This window comes from Schistocerca piceifrons, chromosome 1 (genome assembly GCF_021461385.2).
Source record: "Schistocerca piceifrons isolate TAMUIC-IGC-003096 chromosome 1, iqSchPice1.1, whole genome shotgun sequence".
In the NCBI taxonomy this organism is placed as follows: Eukaryota; Metazoa; Arthropoda; class Insecta; order Orthoptera; family Acrididae; genus Schistocerca; species Schistocerca piceifrons.
In genome coordinates this window covers 492,875,930-492,901,358 of record NC_060138.1, presented here as the reverse complement: position 1 = coordinate 492,901,358, position 25,429 = coordinate 492,875,930, and the positions used below count along the sequence as shown (strand labels likewise).

Sequence of the window (25,429 nt, the reverse complement as noted above, 5' to 3'; positions counted from 1 at the left end):
CTCTGAAGTTTTCTGAGCTATAATGCGAAGGCTTCAACTAAACTGGCTGAAGTTTTGTTCTTAATGCGCCTATGTTTCAGTCTTGTTAATATGTTCTAAGTCTTACAATGCACAAAGTCCTGTGACCTTCAAATGCAGCTACTTTGTTCTTCTTTGGAGTCATTAGCATGATCCGTAACTGCCAAGTATTCATCCGATACGACAGAAAAAAATATTTTGTGAGCTATAATGTCTTGAGAAATAAGAACATCTTTAGTGAAAGGAAGTAGAATCAGAGCACAACCTCATATCCGGAAACAGCATCGTCAGCTACAGCGGTAAAGTACATTAAAAAAGCTGTGCGGAGGCCCTGCTGTTAGTACGGCGGTGGAAGGAACTCCCACGCCAGCGAGGTAACCTCTTTAGCGCTATTTCGATCGAATGTCAATGAAAGTGTCGTAGACGTCTGTAAAAACTCTTCAGCTACCGTTATCTCTTACTGAAATACCGAGCTTTAATGGCAGAGAAACCTTACAACAGTAGGGACACATCGTAAATAATTGGTATGATCGCTCAAGTTCCGCTCTGTTAACGCTTTTCTGTAATAAAATTCGTAACTACCGCTGCCTCAACAGTGTTTGTTACGCGCAGCCAAACCATAGTCTCCACTCTTACAAGCGCCAATAAAACGTGAAATTGACGTTTCGTTTTCCGTATGTGTTTAACCACGTGTTCCTTTGACGGGACCGAGGGAACAAGAAACTCTTGTATTTAGCACGCATACAGTCAGCCACTCCGCTGAATAATGCACAGCAGTGAGTTCTCCGGTACATTGTCTGAATGTAAATACTGGAAGATAAAGATGAGGAGAGAGTGAAAGGTTGGGAAGGTGGCGATGAAGGAAGAGAAAGAGAAGGAGAAGAAGAGGGAAAGATGGTGAGGAGAATCAGCACAAGTACTGCTGTGTTTTCGGGAAATTGCTTAACACATGTCACTGTAAGAATACAGAAGAAGAAATTTTTATCTGATCAAGAAGCTGCAACCTATGAAGGTTATGTAGTGAAAATACATGTTTCTACCTGCTGCAGATGTTTCAGCGTGGTTAAAGGCAGTGATAGTGCCTGGGTAAGTATTAGCAGGATTATCTGAATGAGACAATCGTCGATGCGGGCGTTCGCGGTGCGGGTTTTTTACAGATGCAGTGTAACCGATTCACCGTGTGGTCCATCTGAAAGGAATACATGTACAAGGTGGACAACACCCTTACATATCTTGCTTACTGTGAGCCCATTTCCTAAGTGAAACATTTTATGAAAAGACAAAAAAAGGTGTAGTGAATTGACAATTTGATGCAATGAACTATTAGTTGAGATGCATGGAACACACGTTCAGTGACAGGGAAAGGAGATGGAGTTCGTTACTTTTTTATAATTACTCTATTGGCTGGTTGAATGGTGACCTCCATCGTGTCTTTTATTACGCTACACTTTTCATCTCCGTTGCCACTACGCTCAATATCCTCCGTAATTTTATACGCCATCGTACTATCCGCTCAGAAGCATCAGCATACCTATTGACATTAAAATGAGTTGCGACCACCTTTTACTTTTTCAATACGATGTCTAACTATCTTTGGAGGGATGACAGCCCGTTCTTCATCGAGAGCTGAACTCAGAGTAGGTAGTGATTTGACGCTGGGGGTCAACGTTCTAACCCCAAAGGCGTTGCACGGGGTTCATGGTGGGGCTCTGGGCAGGTCAGTCTATTTCAGGGAAGTTACTGTCCACAAATCATTGTTTTTACGACAGGGCACATTGTCATGCTGGCACAAATAATCGTCTCCGAGTTGTTCCTCTGCTACGCAATACACAGTCCTGTGAAATATGTTCAGCGCTTTTTGCATTTAACGGTTTCCAAAGAACAACGAGGGGACGACATCCTAATCACGGGAAGCACCACCATACCATACCACCATCTCCTCCGTACTTCCGTACTGCAGGTAATATTGGACAGGCATTAGCCAAACCCAAACCCTGGCGGATGCGCCTCTTGTGACATCTAGTGGTAAATTGTTCATTACATAGCTGTGTTCGGACATTTTTGATCAGCGATATACTTCTCCTTCAAGCGCCTCACTAACCTGTTCCTTCGTCTGGTAAGCAGCCTCCCTAGGTTTATTTCGCTTCTTATTTCTAGAACATTTCTTACTTTCTTTATCCGGCTACTTAATTTTTAACGCTGTACGATAGCATCATAATTCAAACGATTTCAGAGTCTTCTTCTCCGGGTTTCCATGTAATGTTATGCTCCGAACAGTCACTTTCAGGATCTCCTTATTCATTTTAATATCAGCATCTAATACCAATAGTGACACTTTACTGAAACAAAAGGTATTTTCAGCTGTCCTACGTTCGAGTCCCAGTCCGGCACACATTTTTAATTTACCTGGAAGGTTCGTGTGTAGCGTTTTGTGGGCTGAATTATAGATCGAGATGGAAATAAAAGGTAGTCGTGTGATGCATGGCCGGCCGGTGTGGCCGAGCGGTTCTAGGCGCTTCAGTCTGGAACCGCGCGACCGCTACGGTCGCAGGTTCGAAACCTGCCTCGGGCAGGTCCTTTGGTTAGTTGTGATGTCCTTAGGTTAGTTAGGTTTAAGTAGTTCTAAGTTCTAGGGGACTGATGACCTCAGATGTTAAGTCCCATAGTGCTCAGAGCCATTTGAACCATTTTTGTGATGCCTGTCGGTGGTAGCACTTGGTGTGTTGTTCTCAAGTAGGTACATGAGCGTAGCACAGCTTGTGACCTAGTCAAATAGGCCTGTTATCATCAATACTGTCGTCATGCCCTCCATCTACTGAACACTTTGCAGAGATAATTAAAACGTTGGCACTGGGACACTATGTGGTTCTCGGCAAGTGTGTGCTCTCTCTCTCTCTCTGTTACCCTCTTGTAAATTCAGTGAGAGTAATACCGTCAGAAGCGGAAACATCTGCTTCCTAATGGTGCGAGAGGAAATCTAACCAGTGAAGCGGTAATATGTGTAAACAACTTACCGAGCGGCGTGGCGGTGAGTGTGTAGTCGTGGTCCATGAACTGCCCCCAGGCGATGACCATGACAGTGCCCGCGTGGTCGTGGTAGCCCTCGTCGGGGTGCATCGTCCGGGACACGATCCGCGGCAGCGGCAGCTGGTTGCCCGACACGCTGATGCGGGGCGCCGTCATGCCGTCAGCGTACAGCGGACCCACCAACCTGCGAAGGCCGCACGTTCCGCAGTTGGCGATGACATTCAGCAGTTGGCAACAGAATGGGATGCATTACACGAAGTAGATTATTTCCTAGCGCTATACAGATTAGATTTCAAGTGGAAGTCAGCGAAAAAAGAGCTACAAACCGGAACAAGAAAACATGAAGAGCAGCACTACGAAATTTGTAAGCAGAAATTTAAACTGTTATTTCCTGATGGAAAACAAGAAAGATATATAACTGTATATATGGTTCTCAGGCGAGACGTCGGATGTCATAGTGAAAATTCCACAATATTTCATCAGCGTAACTGGCCGACATCTTCAGGTCCGACGAACACACTGCTAAGGCACGACTAGAGCCCCCTATTTATGCCATTCTTAGGCAGGAAAAGAAATGCACGGAAGTATGTTTTTAACACAAACCTACGTTTTTTTAAATGGAGCCCCGTTAGTTTTGTTAGCACATCTGAACATATAAACAAATACGTAATCAGTGCCGTTTGTTGCATTGTAAAATGTTAATTACATCCGGAGATATTGTAACTTAAAGTTGACGCTTGGGTACCACTCCTCCGCTGTTCGATCGGGTGTATCGGAGAGCACAGAATTACGTAGGGATCCAAAGGGAACGGTGATGGACCTTAGGTACAGAAGAGACTGGAACAGAACATTACGTCCACATGCTAACACCTCTTTATTGGTCTTTTTCACTGACGCACATGTACATTACCATGAGGGGTGAGGTACACGTCCACACGTGGTTTCCGTTTTCAATTACGGAGTGGGATAGAGTGTGTCCCGACATGTCAGGCCAATAGATGTTCAATGTGGTGGCCATCATTTTCTGCACACAATTGCAATCTCTGGCGTAATGAATGTCGTACACGCCGCAGTACATCTGGTGTAATGTCGCCGCAGGCTGCCACATTACGTTGTTTTTATATCCTCTGGGGTTGTAGGCACATCACGGTACACATACTCCTTTAACGTACCCCACAGAAAGAAGTCCAGAGGTGTAAGATCAGGAGAACGGGCTGGCCAATTTATGCGTCCTCCACGTCGTATGAAACGCCCGTCGAACATCCTGTCAAGGGTCAGCCTAGTGTTAATTGCGGAATGTGCAGGTGCACCATCATGCAGATACCACATACGTCGACGCGTTTCCAGTAGGACCTTTTCGAGCAACGTTGGCAGATCATTCTGTAGAAACGCGATGTATGTTGCAGCTGTTTGGGCCCCTGCAATGAAGTGAGGAACAATGAGGTGGTCACCAATGATTCCGCACCATACATTTACAGTCCACGGTCGCTGTCGCTTTACCTGTCTGAGCCAGCGAGGATTGTCCACGGACCTGTAATGCATGTTCCGTAGATTCACTGCCCCGTGGTTTGTGAAACCCGCTTCATCGGTAAACAGGTAGAACTGCAACGCATTCTCTGTTAATGCCCATTGACAGAATTTCACTCGATGATTAAAGTCATCACCATGTAATTGCTGAGGTAGCGACACATGAAACGAGTGAAAGCGGTGACGATGCAGTATGCGCATGACACTACTTTGACTCAGTCCAACGGCTCTCGCAATGTCCCGTGTACTCATGTGTGGGTTCATGGCAACAGCAGCTAACACACCAACTGCACCCGCTTCTCCTGTGACGGGCCTGTTACGGACCCGTTTTCGTGCTACGACCATACCTGTTGCATACAGTTGGCGGTAGATGTTTTGCAATGTGCGGCACGTTGGATGCTCTCTGTCCGGGTACCGTTCTGCATACACCCTGCAGGCTTCAGCAGCATTTCGTTGACACTCGCCATAGATGAGTATCATCTCCGCCTTTTCAGAGTTCGAATACACCATGGTCACAGTTCCTAGAACACTACACTATCACAGACGTCTGGTAACACGGTGTACTACAGTTGGTCTGCGTGCGGAGACGAATGCAGAATAACAATAGCAGCAAGCGCTACCTGCGGACACTGCGACAGCTTGACCAAACCACAACGGTGTACTACAGTCACACTCGTAAACACGGTCGTCATCGTAAACATGTCCCTGCAGATGCTGCTCGCCGATCGTGGCCCGTGTTTGTTACGCAACTGTACGTCGGAGGTTTCAAGCGTCAACTTTAGGTTACAATATCTCCGGATATAATTAACATTTTACAATGCAACAAACGGCACTGATTACGTATTTGTTTATATGTTCAGATGTGCTAACAAAACTAACGTGGTTCCATCTAAAAAAAAACGTAGGTTTGTGTTAAAAAAAAACTTCCGTGCATTTTTGTATGGTTTGTATTGAACAATTACACTAGCCCCTCTCCTCACGTTCGGTCTGTGGAATCGGTTCTTCAGTATTTGATGTGGTTTACGAAATATATCCAGCGGTAACGTTAGGTGACTCACCCTGTATAACTGTTTATCATTACTGCACCGAATCGTTCTAACGAATATGTATGAAAAATCCACGCCCAGAATCGAGTTTTGGGGCAGGGTTCGTGCTCGGTTTCTATTTGAGCTACGAACATGGGGTGAAAAGTTTTTGGTTTAGTCCGGATCAGAGGCCACTTGTGTAGCTACTCGAAGATCCTTCTTACTGTAGCAATTTTACAGCACATTAAGCAAGTTTGAATTACGAACTGCAGCTAGCGCCCAGGTCTGAATCGATTAATCACTTTTGCAAAATATTTTAATTGGGCTGAAATCAATGTCCAGTTACGGGTACCATTTGTATGTGCATTGTTCGAATTTTACGTGCAAAAACAGTCACCCTTAAATAACTCTGGACCAGAGTGAGACTAGCGGTTCAAATTTGGTCCAGTCGTGTATCAGACCTTTATCTAAGCTCAGTTTTAACTGTTTGATAAAAATCTTGCTTTGTTAGGATTTTACGTACAAAAAACACGTTTTTCTGGAAGGTTTCTGAAGCGTGTCACACCGATCAGCCAAAACATAACGACCACTGCCCTCCGCGACGTTGGATGCCATCTATTGGCGTTGCGGGCACGTGACGCGAAAACAAAAGTATGTAAGCGGAGCAGACAGGGACGGGGGGATCACCCTTGCGAAGAGGTTGTTTTTGTTTGGTCTTCAGTCCAGAGACTGGTTTGATGCAGCTCTCCATGGTACTCCATCCTGTGCAAGCCTCTTCATCTCCGACTAACTATTGGAACCTACATCCTTCTTAATCTGCTTAGTGTACTCATCTCTTGGTCTCCCTGTACGATTTTTACCCTACACGCTTCCCTCAAATATTAATAAATTGGCGATCCCTTGATTCCTCAGAACGCGTCCTACCGACCGATCCCTTCTTCCAGTCAAGTTGTGCCGCAAATTACTCTTCTCCCCAATTCTGTTCAGTACCTCTTCATCAGTTACGTGATCTACCCATCTAACCTTGAGCATTCTTCTGTAGCGCCTCATTTCAAAAGCTTCTCTTCTCTTCTTGTCTAAACTATTTATCGTCCGTGTTTCACTGCCATACGTTGCTGCACTCCATACAAATTCTTTTAGAAAAGACTTCCTGACACTTAATTCTATACTCGATGTTAACAACCTTCTCTTCTTGAGAAACGCTTTCCTTGCCATCACCAGTCTACATTTTATATCCTCTCTACTTCGACCATCATTAGTTATTTTGCGTCCCACATAGCAAAACTCATCTACTGCTTTAAATGTCTCATTTCCTGATCTAATTCCCCCAGCATCACCTGATTTAATTCGACTATATTGCGTTATCTTTGTTTTGCTTTTGTTGATCTTTATCTTGTATCCTCCTCTCGACTCTCCTTTCTGTTCAACTTCTCTTCCAGATCCCGAAGATATGGGCTGCAAATGGGGAATTCCGTTGAGATAAGCGACTTTGACAAATGTCAGATTATTATTACGCAGCCTGTGAACGAATATCCCGAAAACGGCAAAGCTGGTCGAACGTTCACGTGTTACTCTCGTGAGGATCAACGGAAGGAGATGGAAGGACAGTAAAAAGGCCACCAGGCGCTAGATGATTGGACGTCAACGACTCTTCAAAGAACGTGGGGTTCGGAGGCTTGTCTGCTATGTAATGTAGGATAGGTGGTAACGTGTGGCATCTTTGCCGAAGGAGCACAATGCTGGTGCACGCACAAGTGTTTCAGAGCATACAGTTCATCATTCATTGTTAAACATGGAGCTTCTAAGCAGACCATCCGTACGTGTTCACATGTTGTCCCAACGACATCGTCAGTTATGCCTACAGCGGGCACGGGACCCTGGTGATTCGACCGTTTATCAATGGAAACGTGTCGACTCTTTGGGTGGATCGTATTTTTGCTAGCTAGGTCGATGATGGTCGTCTCCACAAACGTTGTCATCGCGGTGAACTGTGACTCGATACGTGGAGCGCGCCACGGACGCAGGCTGGGGGGAGCACTGTTATGCTATGCAGACATTCCGCTGCGCTTGCATGAAACCTTTGGTAGTAACCGAAGACACACTCACAACTGCGAACCACCTGCTTCCATTCATGCTTGATGTCTTCCCCGAAGGCGATGTCATCTTTCAGCAGTTGAATTGTCCGTGTCTCGGAAACAGAACCGTGCTACAGTAGTTTGAGGAGGATTGTAGAGGACTCACGTCGATATTTCACGACCAAATTCACCTGATGTAAGTCCTATGGAACCCATTTCTGTCACTATCGGGTGCCATCACGGCGTACACAAACCAGCGGCCCGTTATTTCCGCGAATTGGATGACCTGTTCAAAAAATGGTTCAAATGGCTCTGAGCACTATGGGACTCAACATCTATGGTCATAAGTCCGCTAGAACTTAGAACTACTTAAACCTAACTAACCTAAGGACATCACACAACACCCAGTCATCACGAGGCAGAGAAAATCCCTGACCCCGCCTGGAATCGAACCCGGGAACCCGGGCGTGGGAAGCGAGAACGCTACCGCACGACCACGAGCTGCGGACGCATGACCTGTGCGTAGACGTCTAACGCCACAGACCTCCACGAACCTATCAACGAACTGTCTGACACTGATACACAGAATCAGTGATGTTTTTAGTTCCTAAAAGACTCATCAGTGTATACTCTAAACTTATACGAATCGATTCAAGCCTTGCACAAAGATAGATAAGTGGGTAAAATCAAAACGATTTTTTTTTTTTCAGCCGTCTTTATCCGTTCCCGAGATACGATAGTTTGGAGTCGAGGTAAATGTAACACGTATAACTCGTTTTTATATCAGCTGCATGCGTGGAAACGGTTTAAAGTGAATCAACTAAATATACAATTGCATTCTTATCATCAAATTAAAAAATCGCTTTCAAAAAGCTAGCTATGTGCAAAAAACACGTTTTTGTGAGTTTCTTACATGCGTCATTTCTATGTATGAGACTTTTGCTGATCTGTTCAAATTTTGTAAGAACGTAGACAAGTACATGCAATTAATGGTCATCCTGTTGTTTTGTGAAAGTTTTATCCGTTGCCACTATAAAAGCAATATGGTTCTATACAGAATAAAAGAACATATACGTAATCAGTCATCTCCCTAGTCAACAAAAATCTACATTGCTTTCTAAGCTGTGGTGGTTTAATATCAAAATTACGGTAGAGTAAAAATTGCGAACGGGAATGAGAAAATGCTCCTATCATAGCACAAGAAAGGCGAGTATGTCCTGGGCAGAGTAGGGATATAAAAGAACGGAACAATTTTTCGACTTACCTGGCAGCTTTAAAGACATCAACGATCAAGTACTTACGACTCTGGATGAGGATGATGCCATACATCAAATGAGAAAGTTAATGGATGCTTATAAACTGTGGGTGCTAACAGTTAATATGGATAAAACAGAATATTTTGTTGTTGGAAGATGACGATGTGAGGATTTAGATTTAGATTTTGGCTGGGTAATAAATGTGGGAGTGTTGAAATTTATAGGTTCACTAATCGCTAAGACTGGCTGGTATGAAGTGGACATATTTCACAGGATAAATCAAGCGATGGGAGCTGTTAGATCACTAAATGTTATCTTTTGGAGTCGTCACATATGCAGACGAAGAAAAGGTGGCAGTGCAATGTGCTGTGGTTGAAAACATTCTGACATGTGGGTCATGGTCTTGGTCACTAAACGAGAGACAAAAGGGGGTGGGGGGAGGGAATTCAGGCTGTCGAAATGGACGAGTTATGGTGGAGCAAGATACCGAGCCGCTTTGATTGACTAAGGAATGAATATGTGAGAATGAAGGTGGATGTGGTGAAACTAGTTACAGACTCGAGCTCTGAGATGTGGGGTATCAAACTGAAGAGCTTGAAGTCAAGTTTCACAACAAAGAATAAGATTTAATTGGTTGAATGTAATCACCGTATTAAGAAAAACCTAGTCAGCGAATAGCTGCTGCTAGCTATGCAAATGAAGTATCAGATGATATCAAATCGCAGCATAAACTGATACTTCTATGCTTACAAGGTGTCCCAGGAGGTGTGGTCAATATTCGGGGATATGAAGCAAAAAACTTCACATGGACAAATGTTCTACGTCGAATAGTTTCAGAAATAGAATACATTTAATGCACGTTATTATCCGACGGATGGAAGAATGACGATAGCCGTACTGTTTGCTGAACTGGTCTCGATCAGGAAGAAGCAGCCGAGGGAGCCTGAGGGCATCGTGTAAATGAACTATGGCAAAGGCTTCGAAAGGAGTAGTCTATCGGAAGAAGAGTGACAGGATAGAAGTTTATGGCATGTGAAAACAGGCAACTGCTGATAAAAGGGAAAATATGCTAAGGTAAAAGTAGTGTGTAACGGTTTAAGTGCAAATATTTTCATATGTGGTATTTTAATATGTAATCATAGCCGGCAGCTGTGCCGAGTGGTTCTTGGCGCTTCAGTTCGGAACCGCGCTGCTGCTACGGTCGCAGGTTCGAATCCTGCCTCGGGCATGGATGTGTGTGGTGTCCTTAGGTTAATTAGGTTTAAGTAGTTCTAAGTTCTAGGGGACTGATGACCTCAGCAGTTAAGTCCCATAGTGCTCAGAGCCATTTGAACCATTTTGTAATCATACCAGAGTGTCGGTTGTTTTTTCTCTGCGTCAACAGTCTCTCCACAGACATGTCACAAACTATACGATCTGACATTTTCTGCACGGTCATGACTGAGAAATGCTGTGGTTAACGTCTCGCTAGCAGTAGAGGATCATTGTGGCTCATATTCCTGGAGTTTTGAGGCCGGATGAGATTAAGAGCAGTATTTATGGGCCTCGAATGCTGAATTTGGTGATACTTTTATCATGGTATGGTTTTTGGCCTTGCAAAAACATAATTCCAACGCCAAGAAGATCTGTAACAGAGCTAGGCCAACAGTACTCCCATGACTGCATCGCAGCCATGTTAACAGCCACTGCAAATTACGCCACCAGCCTTCCACTAAATTGTTTATGTTTGGCGCTCTGTAAATGGACCAGGTCTTTGTGAAATTTGGTTGATTTTGACAATAATCGTGGTGTTGCTAAAAACTCTTACACCCGCAATTATCCCAAATCCAAATCTCAAACCTGGACAGGAATCCTATCCTAGTGAATTTAATTCGGAGTGTCCTATTTTATTATGGAAAGATTTATTCGGCAGCTGTAAAAATAGTTGTGATTGCTTTCTAATGTGTGGAGTTATAGTGTTTAAAGTTCAGTTTTATAGTTTGAGAAATATTCCACTTCTAGTGCATTTTTAAATCAATCTGCAGTCATTTTTAAATTAATTTGCCTTACTTGAAAAGCTGTCTGAAAATAGTAAATTTGTTACTTAAAAGAACAATAATATTGATCTCCGGTGAAAAAGATTATTAATTGTTGCATTTATGCTCTTTGATCAAAATTACGAAGTTTTATCAGTGTTCATTTTATGAGAAAGTGTTTGAACTTGATTTCAATGTTGTGTTGGCATTTGCACTGCCAACTATATTTTGAATAGGTCAAAAGAGTGCTTATCAAAGTACATTTGTTATTTAAAGAGTTATAATTTGTTGTGCTTTACTTAATTAATAATTATTGATGGGAATACTTACCATTTCTCATACATACTTGTGTAGTTTTGTTAATGAGCATAGTTCTACAAACCATGAAAGTTTAAGGCTAGTTAGTAAATGAAGCAAAGCAAAGGCTCCTTTAGAGCCAGTGTAGTTAGATTTGCATTCTGTTTAATCGCTTCAAACTGAGCTTAAGAAAGAAATATTTACTGTGTTAGCTATTCTATCGCTAGTTCGTTAATGCACGTGCATAGAGACCCTGTAGTCTGCAATGATGTCATAGAGTGTGATCATTAATAGACCCCTTGATTTAAGTAAGAATCATTTCATGGAGTTCCATGTTTAGTACTGCAGTTAGTTTCATGTGTGTCGGTGATTGGCTCTATAAACTGCTGCATTTAGTTCGTTTAAGATACGTATTGTTGAGAGGCGTATGTTACTGTTTTCTGTCTTATTGATCGTTTGTTTGTCTAACTTCCCAGTTAATAGTACAATTATCTGCAAGGTTAGGTTACTGTGTTGTACTGTGAACAGATATAAAGGAAGAGATTAGTGTGAGTGTCAAGGAAGGTTAGGTTAGCCTTAGCACTGCATTTTGATTTATTACATTGGTTGACACAAGAATGCTTAATTAGGCTGGCGACCCATATTAATACATAATATTACAACTTGCTTTTGTGCTGGGAGAACGTCTGTTCCTGAGCCATCTGTTTACTGTTGGTGACACTCTGCTTAAGTGTTTCGGAAACGAATCCCAGTCTGATTGTTCTGTTCCCATTAGTTTTTCTCACGGTCACAACTTTCTCAAAAAATCCTCGCAGAGGTTTAACATTAGCATCGATTGCCGTTTAAGGTGGTCAGTGTTACCGTTTCAAGGTTCAAACACCACCCGTTGAAATTAATAGGAAAATCCACGATAACAAATATTCCTGAGCATTTAGTAAAACCAATGAAGTTGTTTCCTACAAAAGACAACTATCCGCCTTCAGTAAGCAAAACAGAGATCGTACCAAAGCATGTTCCATTAAAATCTGTAGCTGATACGCGATTAGAGACCACATAAACCATATTTAAAGTAAATCAGCATCTCCCACGATCTATCCACTGCTGGATATAGATAGAGCCACAGCAAAAATCATTGAGTTCATCAGTAAACCTGTTACGTCACGCACCTGTGGAGCAGTGCCGATTATTTACGATTACCATCAATCGTTTCAGAAGACAGTCATTAATAATACTCAAGACTCTGAGCTTTATTAATAATGTTCTGTCCACATTTGGAAAAGAGCTGATTAATATCGACTTATCGTACGTCTTTCTAAGTATAATACTGTAATGGATTCAAGCTTATGTTTACATACTGCACAATATCTTTTATGCTTAATGTGCGAAAGAACAGACACTATGCGGAATCCGCAACTAGGATACATGTTATGTAAATTGAATGAGGAGGGGGAAGAAAGGAAAGGAAAGTGAAGGGGCTGTTGATGTCAGCTGCACTAGGACTTCATGCGGCATCAGCGGCGACGAGTGAATAGCCTGTGCCGCACCTAGATTCGAACCGGGGATCTTCTGCATAGTAGGCAGTTGCGTTACCCACTGCGTCACCCGGACACAGTGTTTATCACAAGTGCGCGGACTGTCTCGGCACGCCTCTCAGCCGACGCACACTCCCTCCTAGCGCCACCGGACATCTCAGAAAAAACAGAACCCACGCTTTCATATAACTGATTCGCCTCGATAGGCAATAGATCCACCTCATTCAGTACGCATGCGCAATTACGTCCGACCTCCTGCGGGAGTGTCCAAGTAGCCAGAAGGACAAGGACGTATTTAACTCGTCGCCGCCGATGCCGCACGAATTCGTGATGCAGTTGATATCGAGAGTCCCTTTCCTTTCCTTTCTACCCAATCCTCCTTCAATTTTCATAATGTGTTCCACGAGTACCGTTTGCTGGATTAGTATTCAGACTTACCTGCTGAAAGGAGTCATGATGGCACCCCAGGTTGGATGCTGCAAGTTGGTACAGAGACCGTCGAAGCGCCGGTACTTGCCGGGTCTGCACTCCACGTTGGACAGGAATGGTGGACACACCTCGCGGATCAGCGTCTTGGATGTGTCGATCAGTGGCAGACCCTTCTCGATCTCTTCGTAGCTCAGACCGTATCTGCAAATAAATTCGTACATGTGGCTTCAGTCACTAATTTGATGAAGTTGGATAACTGTCTGTTCATGTAATAGCAAGTACAACACGTATCACTAAAAAAATTTCTTAATGTTTTTATACACTGACGAGCACCTGAGTTAGAGATAAATGCTGTGTTGGAGAGACGTAGCTCATGTCCCTCAGGGAATAACATAGTCAAATATGTCACGTGACTGAGACGCGGTCAGATCTTGTCAAGGCTATTGTTTTGACAATAGAACCTAGTACGGGCAAGAAGTGAGATATAGCAGAGTAGACTGGTGCCACATTGTGGGTAGCTGGACAGCAGACGGCCCAGTTCCCTAGCAAAGAGGCACGGAGATTTTCTCGCGACACAGTGTCAAAGAGTGCTGTTCCAGGAAAACACAGTCAGTAGCCACTAACTTCTTGTAATGCCTCTACAGATTCTTCAAATTGCAGCACATTTCGCTTTTGGGTGTATTTTTATTGTGGCACTGCAATTTTAGTCTGTACGCCATTGTCAAACATCTACAAAGCTACAAAAATGTTATATGCACTACTGGCTATTAAAATTGCTACACCACGAAGATGACCTGCTAGAGACGCGAAATTTAACCGACAGGAAGAAGGTGCTGTGATATGCAAACGATTAGTATTCACACAAGGTTGGCGTAGGTGGCGACACCTACAACGTACTGACATGAGGAAAGTTTCCAACCGATTTCTCGTACACAAACAGCAGTTGACCGGCGTTGCCTGGTGAAACGCTGTTGTGATGCCTCGTGTAAGGAGGAGAAATCCGTACCATCACGTTTCCGACTTTGATAAAGGTCGGATTGTAGCCTATCGCGATTGCGATTTATCGTATCGCGACATTGCTGCTCGCGTTGGTAGAGATCCAATGACTGTTGGCAGAATATGGAATCGGTGGGTTCAGGAGGGTAATACGGAACGCCGTGCTGGATCCCAACGGTCTGGTATCACTGGCAGTCGCGATGACAGGCATCTTATCCGCATGGTTGTAACGGATCGTGCAGCCACGTCTCGGTCCCTGAGTCAACAGATGGGGACGTTTGCAAGACAACAACCATCTGCACGAACAGTTCGACGACGTCACCCTTGACGCTGCATCACAGACAGGAGCGCCTGTGATGGTGTACTCAACGACGAACCTGGGTGCACGAATGACAAAACGTCATTTTTTCGGATGAATCCAGGTTCTGCTTACAGTACCATGATGGTCGCATCCGTGTTTGGCGACATCGCGGTGAACGCACATTGGAAGCGTGTATTCGTCGTCACCATACTGGCGTATCATCCGGCGTGATGGTATGGGGTGCCATTGGTTACACGGCTCGGTCACCTCTTGTTCGCACTGACGGCACTTTCAACAGGGGACATTACATTTCAGATGTGTTACGACCCGTGGCTCTACCCTTCATTCGATCCATACGAAACCCTACATTTCAGCAGGATAATGCACGACCGCATGTTGCAGGTCCTGTACGGGCCTTTCTGGATACAGAAAATGTTCGACTGCTGCCCTGGCCAGCACATTCTCCAGATCTCTCACCAATTGGAAACGTCTGGTCAATGGTGGCCGAGCAACTGGCTCGCCACAATACGCCAGTCACTACTGTTGATGAACTGTGGTATCGTGTTGAAGCTGCATGGGCATACCTGTACACGCCATCCAAGCTATGTTTGGCTCAATGCCCAGGCGTATCAAGGCCGTTATTACGCCAGAGGTGGTTTATCTGGGTACTGATTTCTCAGAATCTATGCACCCAAATTGCGTGAAAATGTAATCACATGTCAGTTCTAGCAAAATATATTTGTCCAATGAATACCCGTTTATCATCTGCATTTCTTCTTGGTATAGCAATTTCAATGGTCAGTAGTGTATGAAGGTAGATACCATTGATGACCGTGCAGCTTCTCTAGAATGAAATGATAATTAAATCGACACCCTAGCTGTAAACAGGAGTTGATATACATCATTGGGGACATGCTGAAAAAGTGTGCCTCGACTGGGTCTCGAACCCGGGATCTCCTGCTTTCAGTAGTGGTGTGGACTTGTTGGGAATGTGGGTCTCACGGGGAGCGTGCAAGGGATAAGTCCCTGCAGACCCTCGGTGGCTCAGATGGATAGAGCGTGTGCCATGTAAGCAGGAGCTCCCGGGTTCGAGTACCGGTCGGGGCACACATTTGCAACATGTCCCCAATGATGTATATCAACGCCTGTTTGCAGCTAGGGTGTCGATTTAATTATCATTTCATACAAAAATATTTCGCTTTTAGCTGTTTCTTAAGAGCAATAATGGGACCACAACGTAACCAAGAGAAACATACGCGTACCGTAAACACCGTATCCTCTGCACTTCACAGTTGACAGTACACGTGAAGACAGGTAACGTTCTGCAGGTATTTGCCAAACCCAATTTTCCACAGGATTTCCAGAGGATATGGCATGATTCGTCATTCCAGATCACTCGTTTCCAGTCATACACTGTCCCAACAGCGTCGCATTTTACGCCATCTCAAATGTCCTTTAGAATTGGCTACAGAAATGTGTGGCTTATGAGGAGCTGCTCAACATTTGCAAGCCGATAGTTTTCACTTCTTTCGCACAGTCGTTCTTCTAGCTGGACTGCTGATAGCAAATTGGAACTCTCGACTGTTCTCTTCAGCTAATCTCGTGCGATTTTTTAACAGTTACCCGCTGCAGTGCTCGATAATCGCAGTCCGCCAACACATTAGGTCTGCCTGGTCTGGGTTGTTCCTTCGCATTTCCACTTCACATTTCCGTCACCAGCATTCGACTTGGGCTGCTTGAAATGTCCCTTACGGATTTATCAGGTGACATCTGGGGATTAGTCCACGTTCTATGTCACGGATTTATCCTGACCGATCCATTCCGCTCAACTCTTCTCAACTGACAACTGCTTTTTACACTACATGTTTTTGACGTTTCATTTTTTTTGTCGTTGCATTATGTCTTTCTAGATGTTTGTCAACGCCACATAGGCGGAAATTGAAGAAGTACAATAAAGACAGTTACACGGAATGCATTCTCAGTTGCGAATATGGACAACCATAAGCGACAGAATGGAATGGAAACAATGGAAGTTAGTGCCGGACTCGGACTTGAAATCGGATTTCTCGCTTATCACAAGCGGTCGCCTTGCCATCAGGCTATCCGAGCATGATTCTCGCGGTCATACCCAAAGTTCCATATCTCGTCAACAATGTGTCCACAATCTGCTTTCATACAATCATCATGTGTGTTCCCTCATACGGTAGTGCAGGTTGTAGACACGTGGTTGACGATATATGGAATTATGGGTCTGGCCGTGAGTCATGATCGGATAGCCTGATGACAAGGCGACCTCTAGTGATAAGCGGGAAATACGGGTACGAGTCCCGGTCCGGCACAAATTTTCATCGTCGTCACTCCATTATACAGCTGGTGGTTGTCCATATTCGCAGCTGTGAATACATGTCTTGTATTTTACAACGACTGTAGTTGCCGCAGTGCCTCTTCCGTCGGACATGCATGCGTGTACGAAGGAACGTTGCATCGTGTTTCTGGACAACACACGCACCGCAGTATCGTGAAGACAGCTACAGTGAAAGCGGGAAGTGATGTTTAAAGAGTCAGCAGCCTTGGCAACAAAAGGTATATGACACGGGTCACACTTGAATCACAGGAGGTGTCTCCTGGTTCTATGATTTGCAGTACAGTTTGGTACTGGCTGAGGGCATGGTATGAGTACGTCGAAGAGACAGTTCATTTTGCTTGACTACTGGGCATCATCCAGACAGGTGGTGCAGGTATTATAAAACGAAATAAGCCTCCTGATATGTTCTCATGCGTCCTTCACTTACATACGACACAGAATCATCTAATGGATCATGTCCATGCGTTTGTAACTTCACAAAGGCAATGCACCACACCATCTCTTCGCAAATATGTCACAATGTTTCGAAGATCAGTTCACGTACGTGTGGACACAAGACCATCCGATCGTATCCTTTTGAACTCATCTGGGTGGACGCTATAGAAGGAAGTACGCGCATGTTCGACTCCGTTCCTACCGATATCCGTGGGTGGTCGGTCAAGTGTGAGAGGTCACACGTCAGAACGGACAAAATGGATGTCTCGTGAATTTCACATCGTGTTGCCGCCAACGTCAAGATGAAATGGGGTGCTACACCATACTTTCTGATGTATCTGATTCAATTATATGGTGGTCAATAATTTTGTGTGTCTTAGGCTACGATATTACCTATTCATTTGCACCGAGTTTAACTACACTCCTGGAAATGGAAAAAAGAACACATTGACACCGGTGTGTCAGACCCACCATACTTGCTCCGGACACTGCGAGAGGGCTGTACAAGCAATGATCACACGCACGGCACAGCGGACACACCAGGAACCGCGGTGTTGGCCGTCGAATGGCGAAGCTGCGCAGCATTTGTGCACCGCCGCCGTCAGTGTCAGCCAGTTTGCCGTGGCATACGGAGCTCCATCGCAGTCTTTAACACTGGTAGCATGCCGCGACAGCGTGGACGTGAACCGTATGTGCAGTTGACGGACTTTGAGCAAGGGCGTATAGTGGGCATGCGGCAGGCCGGGTGGACGTACCGCCGAATTGCTCAACACGTGGGGCGTGAGGTCTCCACAGTACATCGATGTTGTCGCCAGTGGTCGGCGGAAGGTGCACGTGCCCGTCGACCTGGGACCGGACCGCAGCGACGCACGGATGCACGCCAAGACCGTAGGATCCTACGCAGTGCCGTAGGGGACCGCACCGCCACTTCCCAGCAAATTAGGGACACTGTTGCTCCTGGGGTATCGGCGAGGACCATTCGCAACCGTCTCCATGAAGCTGGGCTACGGTCCCGCACACCGTTAGGCCGTCTTCCGCTCACGCCCCAACATCGTGCAGCCCGCCTCCAGTGGTGTCGCGACAGGCGTGAATGGAGGGACGAATGGAGACGTGTCGTCTTCAGCGATGAGAGTCGCTTCTGCCTTGGTGCCAATGATGGTCGTATGCGTGTTTGGCGCCGTGCAGGTGAGCGCCACAATCTGGACTGCATACGACCGAGGCACACAGGGCCAACACCCGGCACCATGGTGTGGGGAGCGATCTCCTACACTGGCCGTACACCACTGGTGATCGTCGAGGGGACACTGAATAGTGCACGGTACATCCAAACCGTCATCGAACCCATCGTTCTACCATTCCTAGACCGGCAAGGGAACTTGCTGTTCCAACAGGACAATGCACATCCGCATGTATCCCGTGCCACCCAACGTGCTCTAGAAGGTGTAAGTCAACTACCCTGGCCAGCAAGATCTCCGGATCTGTTCCCCATTGAACATGTTTGGGACTGGATGAAGCGTCGTCTCACGCGGTCTGCACGTCCAGCACGAACGCTGGTCCAACTGAGGCGCCAGGTGGAAATGGCATGGCAAGCCGTTCCACAGGACTACATCCAGCATCTCTACGATCGTATCCATGGGAGAATAGCAGCCTGCATTGCTGCGAAAGGTGGATATACACTGTACTAGTGCCGACATTGTGCATGCTCTGTTGCCTGTGTCTATGTGCCTGTGGTTCTGTCAGTGTGATCATGTGATGTATCTGACCCCAGGAATGTGTCAATAAAGTTTCCCCTTCCTGGGACAATGAATTCACGGTGTTCTTATTTCAATTTCCAGGAGTGTATAAAACTGCCATTTTAGTGAGTGTATAGTGTTCTCTGTTAAGTATTTTTTAAAGTATTGTTTTATGCTTTTATTAAAGACGTTTCCTGTGCCGCTAAACTGGATGTTGGTTCCCGCAATAACCAAAACATAAAGTCTATTTGTCTCCCATTCACCCTATTTCTTGTTAACTGGATAAGGTTATTTTACTTGGATAAATGTATGAAGACTGTAATTAGTGCTCCCTATTCTGCCATCTATAATGAGGTGTGGTATATGAGTGGGATGTGTTACACGCTTTGTAGCAGTAGTAATTTTTAAACATTCGGTCACTTTAGCCCACTTCATGTTTAGCTAAGTGTTGTACGTTGCTCGCGTAAGATAGCATACTAAGCCAAACATTTTGACTAGTTATAGTGTGTTGTTATAGTAATTATGCAGTACTTTTGCAACCTGGCTTTTTGCTTCATAGTTTAACATGTTGTTCACCGTGATTCCACAAGAAATTTCGATCAAAAGAGTAAATTACTTAAAATTTGAAGTGGAGTTTATTTAATCATCGCCATTCTCAACCGTAACTGTAGCTTCATACCTAATTTTGATACGGTTTTCAGGATTACTTTCATCAGACACGTTAAGTTTACAATGAAGGTATTATTAAACATTACATAGGTCTACTTACAAACACTGAATTTTCTCATGCTGAAAAATTAGACTGACCGATCTGTTTACACATAGTAAAAATTTCCTAAAGCCCAGATGGCATATAGATTTCTCTATTTTCAAACAACCAGTTTCGACAGACTTTGCTGTCATCTTCAGGCCTTCAAAAATTTGTATTATAAAATGTGTTCATTTTGAGTTCGATCAGACGCCAAATTTTCTTGTAGATCAAATATAGCACATTGTTTAAAGATATGTCATAAATAGAGTTTTAAAATGAAAAAGCACCTTGTGCGCATGTTCATTTCCATATATGTAGCGCTCACAGATGATTATTACGTCATAAAAACACAGCACACAATAAAAAGCACAGTATTGGTACTGTGTTTATGACGTAACAGTCATCTTTGAGCGCTACTTATATGGACATAACCATGTGCACAAGGTGCTTTTAGGTAAATATTTTGTTTATGACAAACCTTTATATACTGTGCTACATTTTATCTACATGACCACTTGGCAAATTGGCGTGAGATCGAACTCAAAATAAACACATTTTATAACACATTTTTTGAAGACCTGAAGAAAGCATCAAAGTCTATTGGAATCGATTGTTTGCAAATAAAGGTATATTTATGCGATCTTGGCTTTAGAAAGTTTTTACTTACAAATACTTAGCAGTGACGAGGTCCGATAACAGTTACGGTAGGTAAGGAAAAAATTATGCTCCAGCAGTTAAGAGCATAATTTGTAGGTGAACAAACAAATTTACTGAACTCACCATAAGAAAAAAATGAAGGCGAATACTAAAATAACACGTTTTCCTAGAAAAACATATATATGGTAAGATTAACGACGAAAAATCGAAACAGATAAAGACTATCTTCATTGGCCTTAAATCCCACCGCAATAGGAGTACGCTCAAAAATGAAGTAACAATTAGCGCTTTATAAATGGCTCTGAGCACTATGGGGCTTAACTACTGAGGTCATCAGTCCCCTAGAACTTAGAACTACTTAAACCTAACTAACCTGACATCACACACATCCATGCCCGAGGCAGGATTCGAACCTGCGACCGTAGCGGTCACGCGGTTCCAAACTGAAGCGCTTAGAACCGCACGGCCACACCGGCCGGCTAGCGCTTTATAGATGAAGTAAAATTATATGACAAGAAACGGACATTACATACGGATAAGAGATACTGACACCGATAACGAAAGTTGTCTTTTTTCTTGGAACCATCAGTTATAGTGAACTAGTGCCGTAGAGAAAGAAGACTTGCAAAATAAAGGCGCATTCAAACATTTTTGCATTGTTTACGTGATGAGGATAACGTTGCCATTACAGAAGATAAACACATCTTCAGGTCATAATCAATACTTTTTTAAGACCATGTAGGTTTCTTAGGAAATGCGACGAACGTTTCTTTTTACTAAAAAGTCAGGTGGAAAAGAGGAAGCTGTTAGAACAAGACCGTAATGGTTTGATAGCATCTAGGGATATATTAGTATCATAAGTGCTGAACTAACAAGACCTGAACCGAGATGCAGGAACATAAAACTTTTCTTATTTTAGAGCTGCGTAGCATTGTAAAATAACTACCACGGATTGGATAAAACTGAAATTTATTTATTAGTAGAGCCATAGTAAGCCACTGCAACTGTGACCGAAAGGTGTGTTTTGTCCACCAAGTAGCTCAGCTCTACACCCAGAAAACGTCTGTGTTAACTAACCCGGCACATAACAGATATTTATGAACTTGTCTGTCTTTTTTAGTCTCTCGCCATTCACGACAAAGGTGGACTGAAATCTTTATTCTCGTACTTCTGCCACATCACACTTAAAAAAGGGAAATAGCATAAATTTTCGTAAATTTATCGCACAACTATTTAATTTTTAATTATTTAAACGATAAATAAGACTTACAATGCTAAATATTTGGTGATTTAATTTAGATCATTGCCGATCGCATCATGAGAGTGGTGAAATCGATGAAGTCGCTTGTGGATGAAATACTGTTTCAACTAAAGGACTAGGTCCAGTGGTGAGGCGCTTGGAAGGGAGAAGGTGAGTTTGGATGGAGTACAGATTTGGTGGTATAGATTAAGGTGGTAGAAAAGGGTGAGTTTGGGTAGATTAAACTGCGGTGTCCAGGTGGTTGAAATGGAAATTGACCAATTCATGACGGAGTATAGATGGGGCCTAAAATGGAACAGGCCGGCCATCTGGCCGAGCGGTTCTAGGCGCTTCAGTCTGGAACCGCGCTGCTGCTACGGTCGCAGGTTCGAATCCTGCCTCGGGCATGGATGTGTGTGATGTCCTTAGGTTAGTTAGGTTTAAGTAGTTCTAAGTCTAGGTGACTGATGACCTCAGGCGTTAAGTCCTATAGTGCTTAGAGCCATTTGAACCATTTGAAATGGAAGAGTCGGCAAGGGTGACTTATTGTAGGGTGAGTGGTCTTTCTTCAAAACAGTGGCGACAAATGCGACAATTCATTTGGTTACTGGGCTGCGGAGAGGAACGGAGGGAAGTATGAATTATATAAGAGTACAATAGGTCGAACTGGGACGACTAATCCATCTGAAGCTGAAGAAGATATGATCGCACATTTTAAGTGTTTCAAATGGATGAGGATGCGAGTATAATGTAGTGATTACTGAAATGGGATAATGGGATCAAATGGAGGAAGGGGACCGTTTATGATCTTAGAATGATCATCATACTTTGAACACTTACAGAAACTGGGGAAGTGATGTTGAGAGCTCTACCTTGTGACAACGATGGTAGAACAGAGCTGTCTCTGAAAAAAAAAAAAAAATGATATTTTGTGTGAGGAAGTCCCTGATTGCCAATACGAGGCAAGATCTGTTCGCTTGTTGCCTCCCACAGCCCTTTTTCGTGTTCTATTTCGAAAGCTTCATCTCGTGTTACCTGCTACATTCCCGAGGAGTGAAAGTCATTCCTGTTGGCTTCCTGCGGAGGTCCATGCCAGTCTTGAACTTTCTTCGCATGCGATGAACTGTGTTCCGGCTTCTGTCATTCACTCGAGATTTCTGGACCATCATATGTTGTTCGGGATAGCACCTTCAGTTACATCGGCGACACTAAGGATCACAATAACACGGGGTAATCCTCTGTTGTCGGCGAAGAGGTTTTTAAAGTCATCTATTAGACTAGTGCTCGATTTTTAATGGAGTGAAGTTAGCCTGTAATCAGGCCATCTTGAACGTCAAAGTGACACAGAATCTCTAAATCTGTCGCACGCTCTAATTCCGTTAGTGCTCTGCAGAGTCTCTTGCGATGTTCCACCACGTTTTAGTACAACGGATCCACGAGTTCCTACACTCTCTTGCTGATAGTGCCACCAACGTGTCGTTCGCACGGGTTTCTGGACAGGTCGATATTTCGGGGAATGAGGCTGCCGATGCTGCTGCCAATACTGCAACGGTACTTCCCACGACTTTTAATTGTTCTGTCCTTTCTGACGAACATTCTATCACTTTGTTACGAACACTGTTCGTCTCTCCGTGGGAGCGAGGAAAAGGAGATGTAACCTCTCCACGCGACTTGGGCGAGCTCCTCTCGTCCATCTAGTCGCGAAGAAGTAAGCTCTCGTCCATGTCGTCGCCAGGAAATAACCTCTCGTCCGTGTCATCGCGAGGAAATAATTTTGTGTACGTGTTGCGCCATGTCACCGTCATCTGTTAAGTGGCTACTACCCCGCACCGGTTTGCTTTCACTTGAAAGAATCACTTTTTTAAACCCGTACGCTTTAGTGTGTGGTTGTCAGATGAGTTATCACAGGATTTAGCGGATACAGCATACAATGTGGAACACGTTCAACTCTTTACTCGCCATAGCAACAAGGCGAAGGAATTTAATTTTCGACCGTGCACACCGTTTGTCCTAGAAATTCCTACCGAACGGCCTTAAAAAAAAAAAATAAAAAGGACGGTCCTTGCAGTTGTTTGTTTTAACTTAATATTATGTTTGTTGCCTTTTAAGAAGCGTTCAGGTTCACTGCCATTATTAATTGCAAACTCTAAGACAAAACATCCGAGGATGGCTTGCCAAGAAGTGTAACAAAACGGAGCACAGAGTATCGTCGACGTACGGCTGTGCCGTAAGTGTGCCGCGGATGACAACTAAAGAGGACTCCTGCTATGAAATTAAATGGCACCCCTGGCCATCACTGCAGGTTGTTGGCTCATATGGCGGGCGTCAGTCAGATTGGTATCCCACCGCTGTCTGGGGCGTCTCCAGAGACGTCTTCGGCCTGGAACCTCATTGACTGGAAATGAATTTTCTTCAGTGTCGAGTCCAGCTTCGAACCGAGCCCGGCCGGACGGAGTGGCTGAGCGGTTCTAGACGCTTCAGTCTGGAACCGCGCGACCGCTACGGTCGCAGGTTCGAATCCTGCCTCGGGCATGGATGTGTGTGATGTCCTTAGGTTAGTTAGGTTTAAGTAGTTCTAAGTTCTAGGGGACTGATGACCTCAGATGTTAAGTCCCATAGTGCTCAGAGCCATGTGAACCAATTTGAACCGAGCCCCTCTGACTACCGAAGAGGGTGTGGAAACGCCCTGGGCAGCTGTGGGCCCGACGACCAGGAGTGGTGGCCTGGGGTACCATTTGTTTTCATAGCAGAACCCATTCGGTTGTCATCCGATGCATTCTTTCGGCGCATCGGTATGTTGACTATATTCTACTACTCGTTTTGTTGTCCTTCATGGCAGGGGATTCTGAGCTTACACTTCAGCAAGATAATGCCTGCCCGCATATGGGTAGTTTCTGCTGCTTGTCTTGACCAGCGAGGTAGCTCAGAAGGACATCCAACAACTCTGTCAGTCAATGCCAAGCCTAATAACTGCTTACATAAGGCCAGAGGAGGAGCAAGGTGTTATTTACTTGCTCGATTTGTAAAGCTGTTTGTCACGATAAATTGTCCAAATTTTCTGAAATTGTAATCATTTGTTTGTCTGTACATGGACATCACATTTACCGATTTTCGCCCCATTCGGATAATTCCTTCGTGGTGCGAGGTTTTAATTTATTTATTTATATTTTAGAATTTAGTTTCATAAAATATCACGAAGAACGAGATGAGAGAAGTATTAAATGATAAAAACATTCTTCTAAGAATTATTGTGTTTGGATGGTTTGATGTGTAGCTTGACTGTCAGTCGGGAAAAAATGTGGGAGAACCGTCGGCAAGTAGAGAGGCAAAGTTCCGTTAGTCACTATACAGCGGCAAGGGGACACACCGGACGTCTTCTACACATTCCTCCGCTTGCACAGCGACTGTGCCGCAGCCAGCAGCAGCGCCTTCTGCGGGCTTTCCCGGATGGCCTGCGGCCTCTGAGCGACGTCTTACATGCTTATTCGCTGTCGGCTTTCGCTGCCGTCCTGCCTGGCTGCCAGCGGCACTTTCCCAGGTGTCTGTCTGTGTATGTGTATGCGTTTGTCTGTGTGTGTGTGTGTGTGTGTGTGTGTGTGTGTGTGTGTGTGTGTATTAGGACACCAGATCGATTCCTACCTCTCTAGCTTCAGTGCACGCAGATTCTCTGAATCGGTTCATTCGAGCCATGCAAGCACTCTCAATAAAGTGTACAAGAGGCGAAAGGAGCGTTTCGTCAAGGAACAATCT

The 25,429-nt window shown here is 44.4% G+C and overlaps 1 protein-coding gene across 1 annotated transcript in view; it reads right to left on the bottom strand.

The window, feature by feature from the left end:
* Positions 1 to 25,429, bottom strand: part of LOC124795817 (peroxidase-like) — a 285,537-nt gene that overhangs the window by 91,386 nt on the left and 168,722 nt on the right. The window contains exons 5-6 of the mRNA XM_047259901.1: positions 13,211 to 13,402; positions 3,033 to 3,229 (exon numbers count right to left, since the gene is read on the bottom strand). Coding sequence (XP_047115857.1) covers positions 3,033 to 3,229; positions 13,211 to 13,402 — 389 coding nt within the window. The remainder of the gene's footprint in view (positions 1 to 3,032; positions 3,230 to 13,210; positions 13,403 to 25,429) is intronic.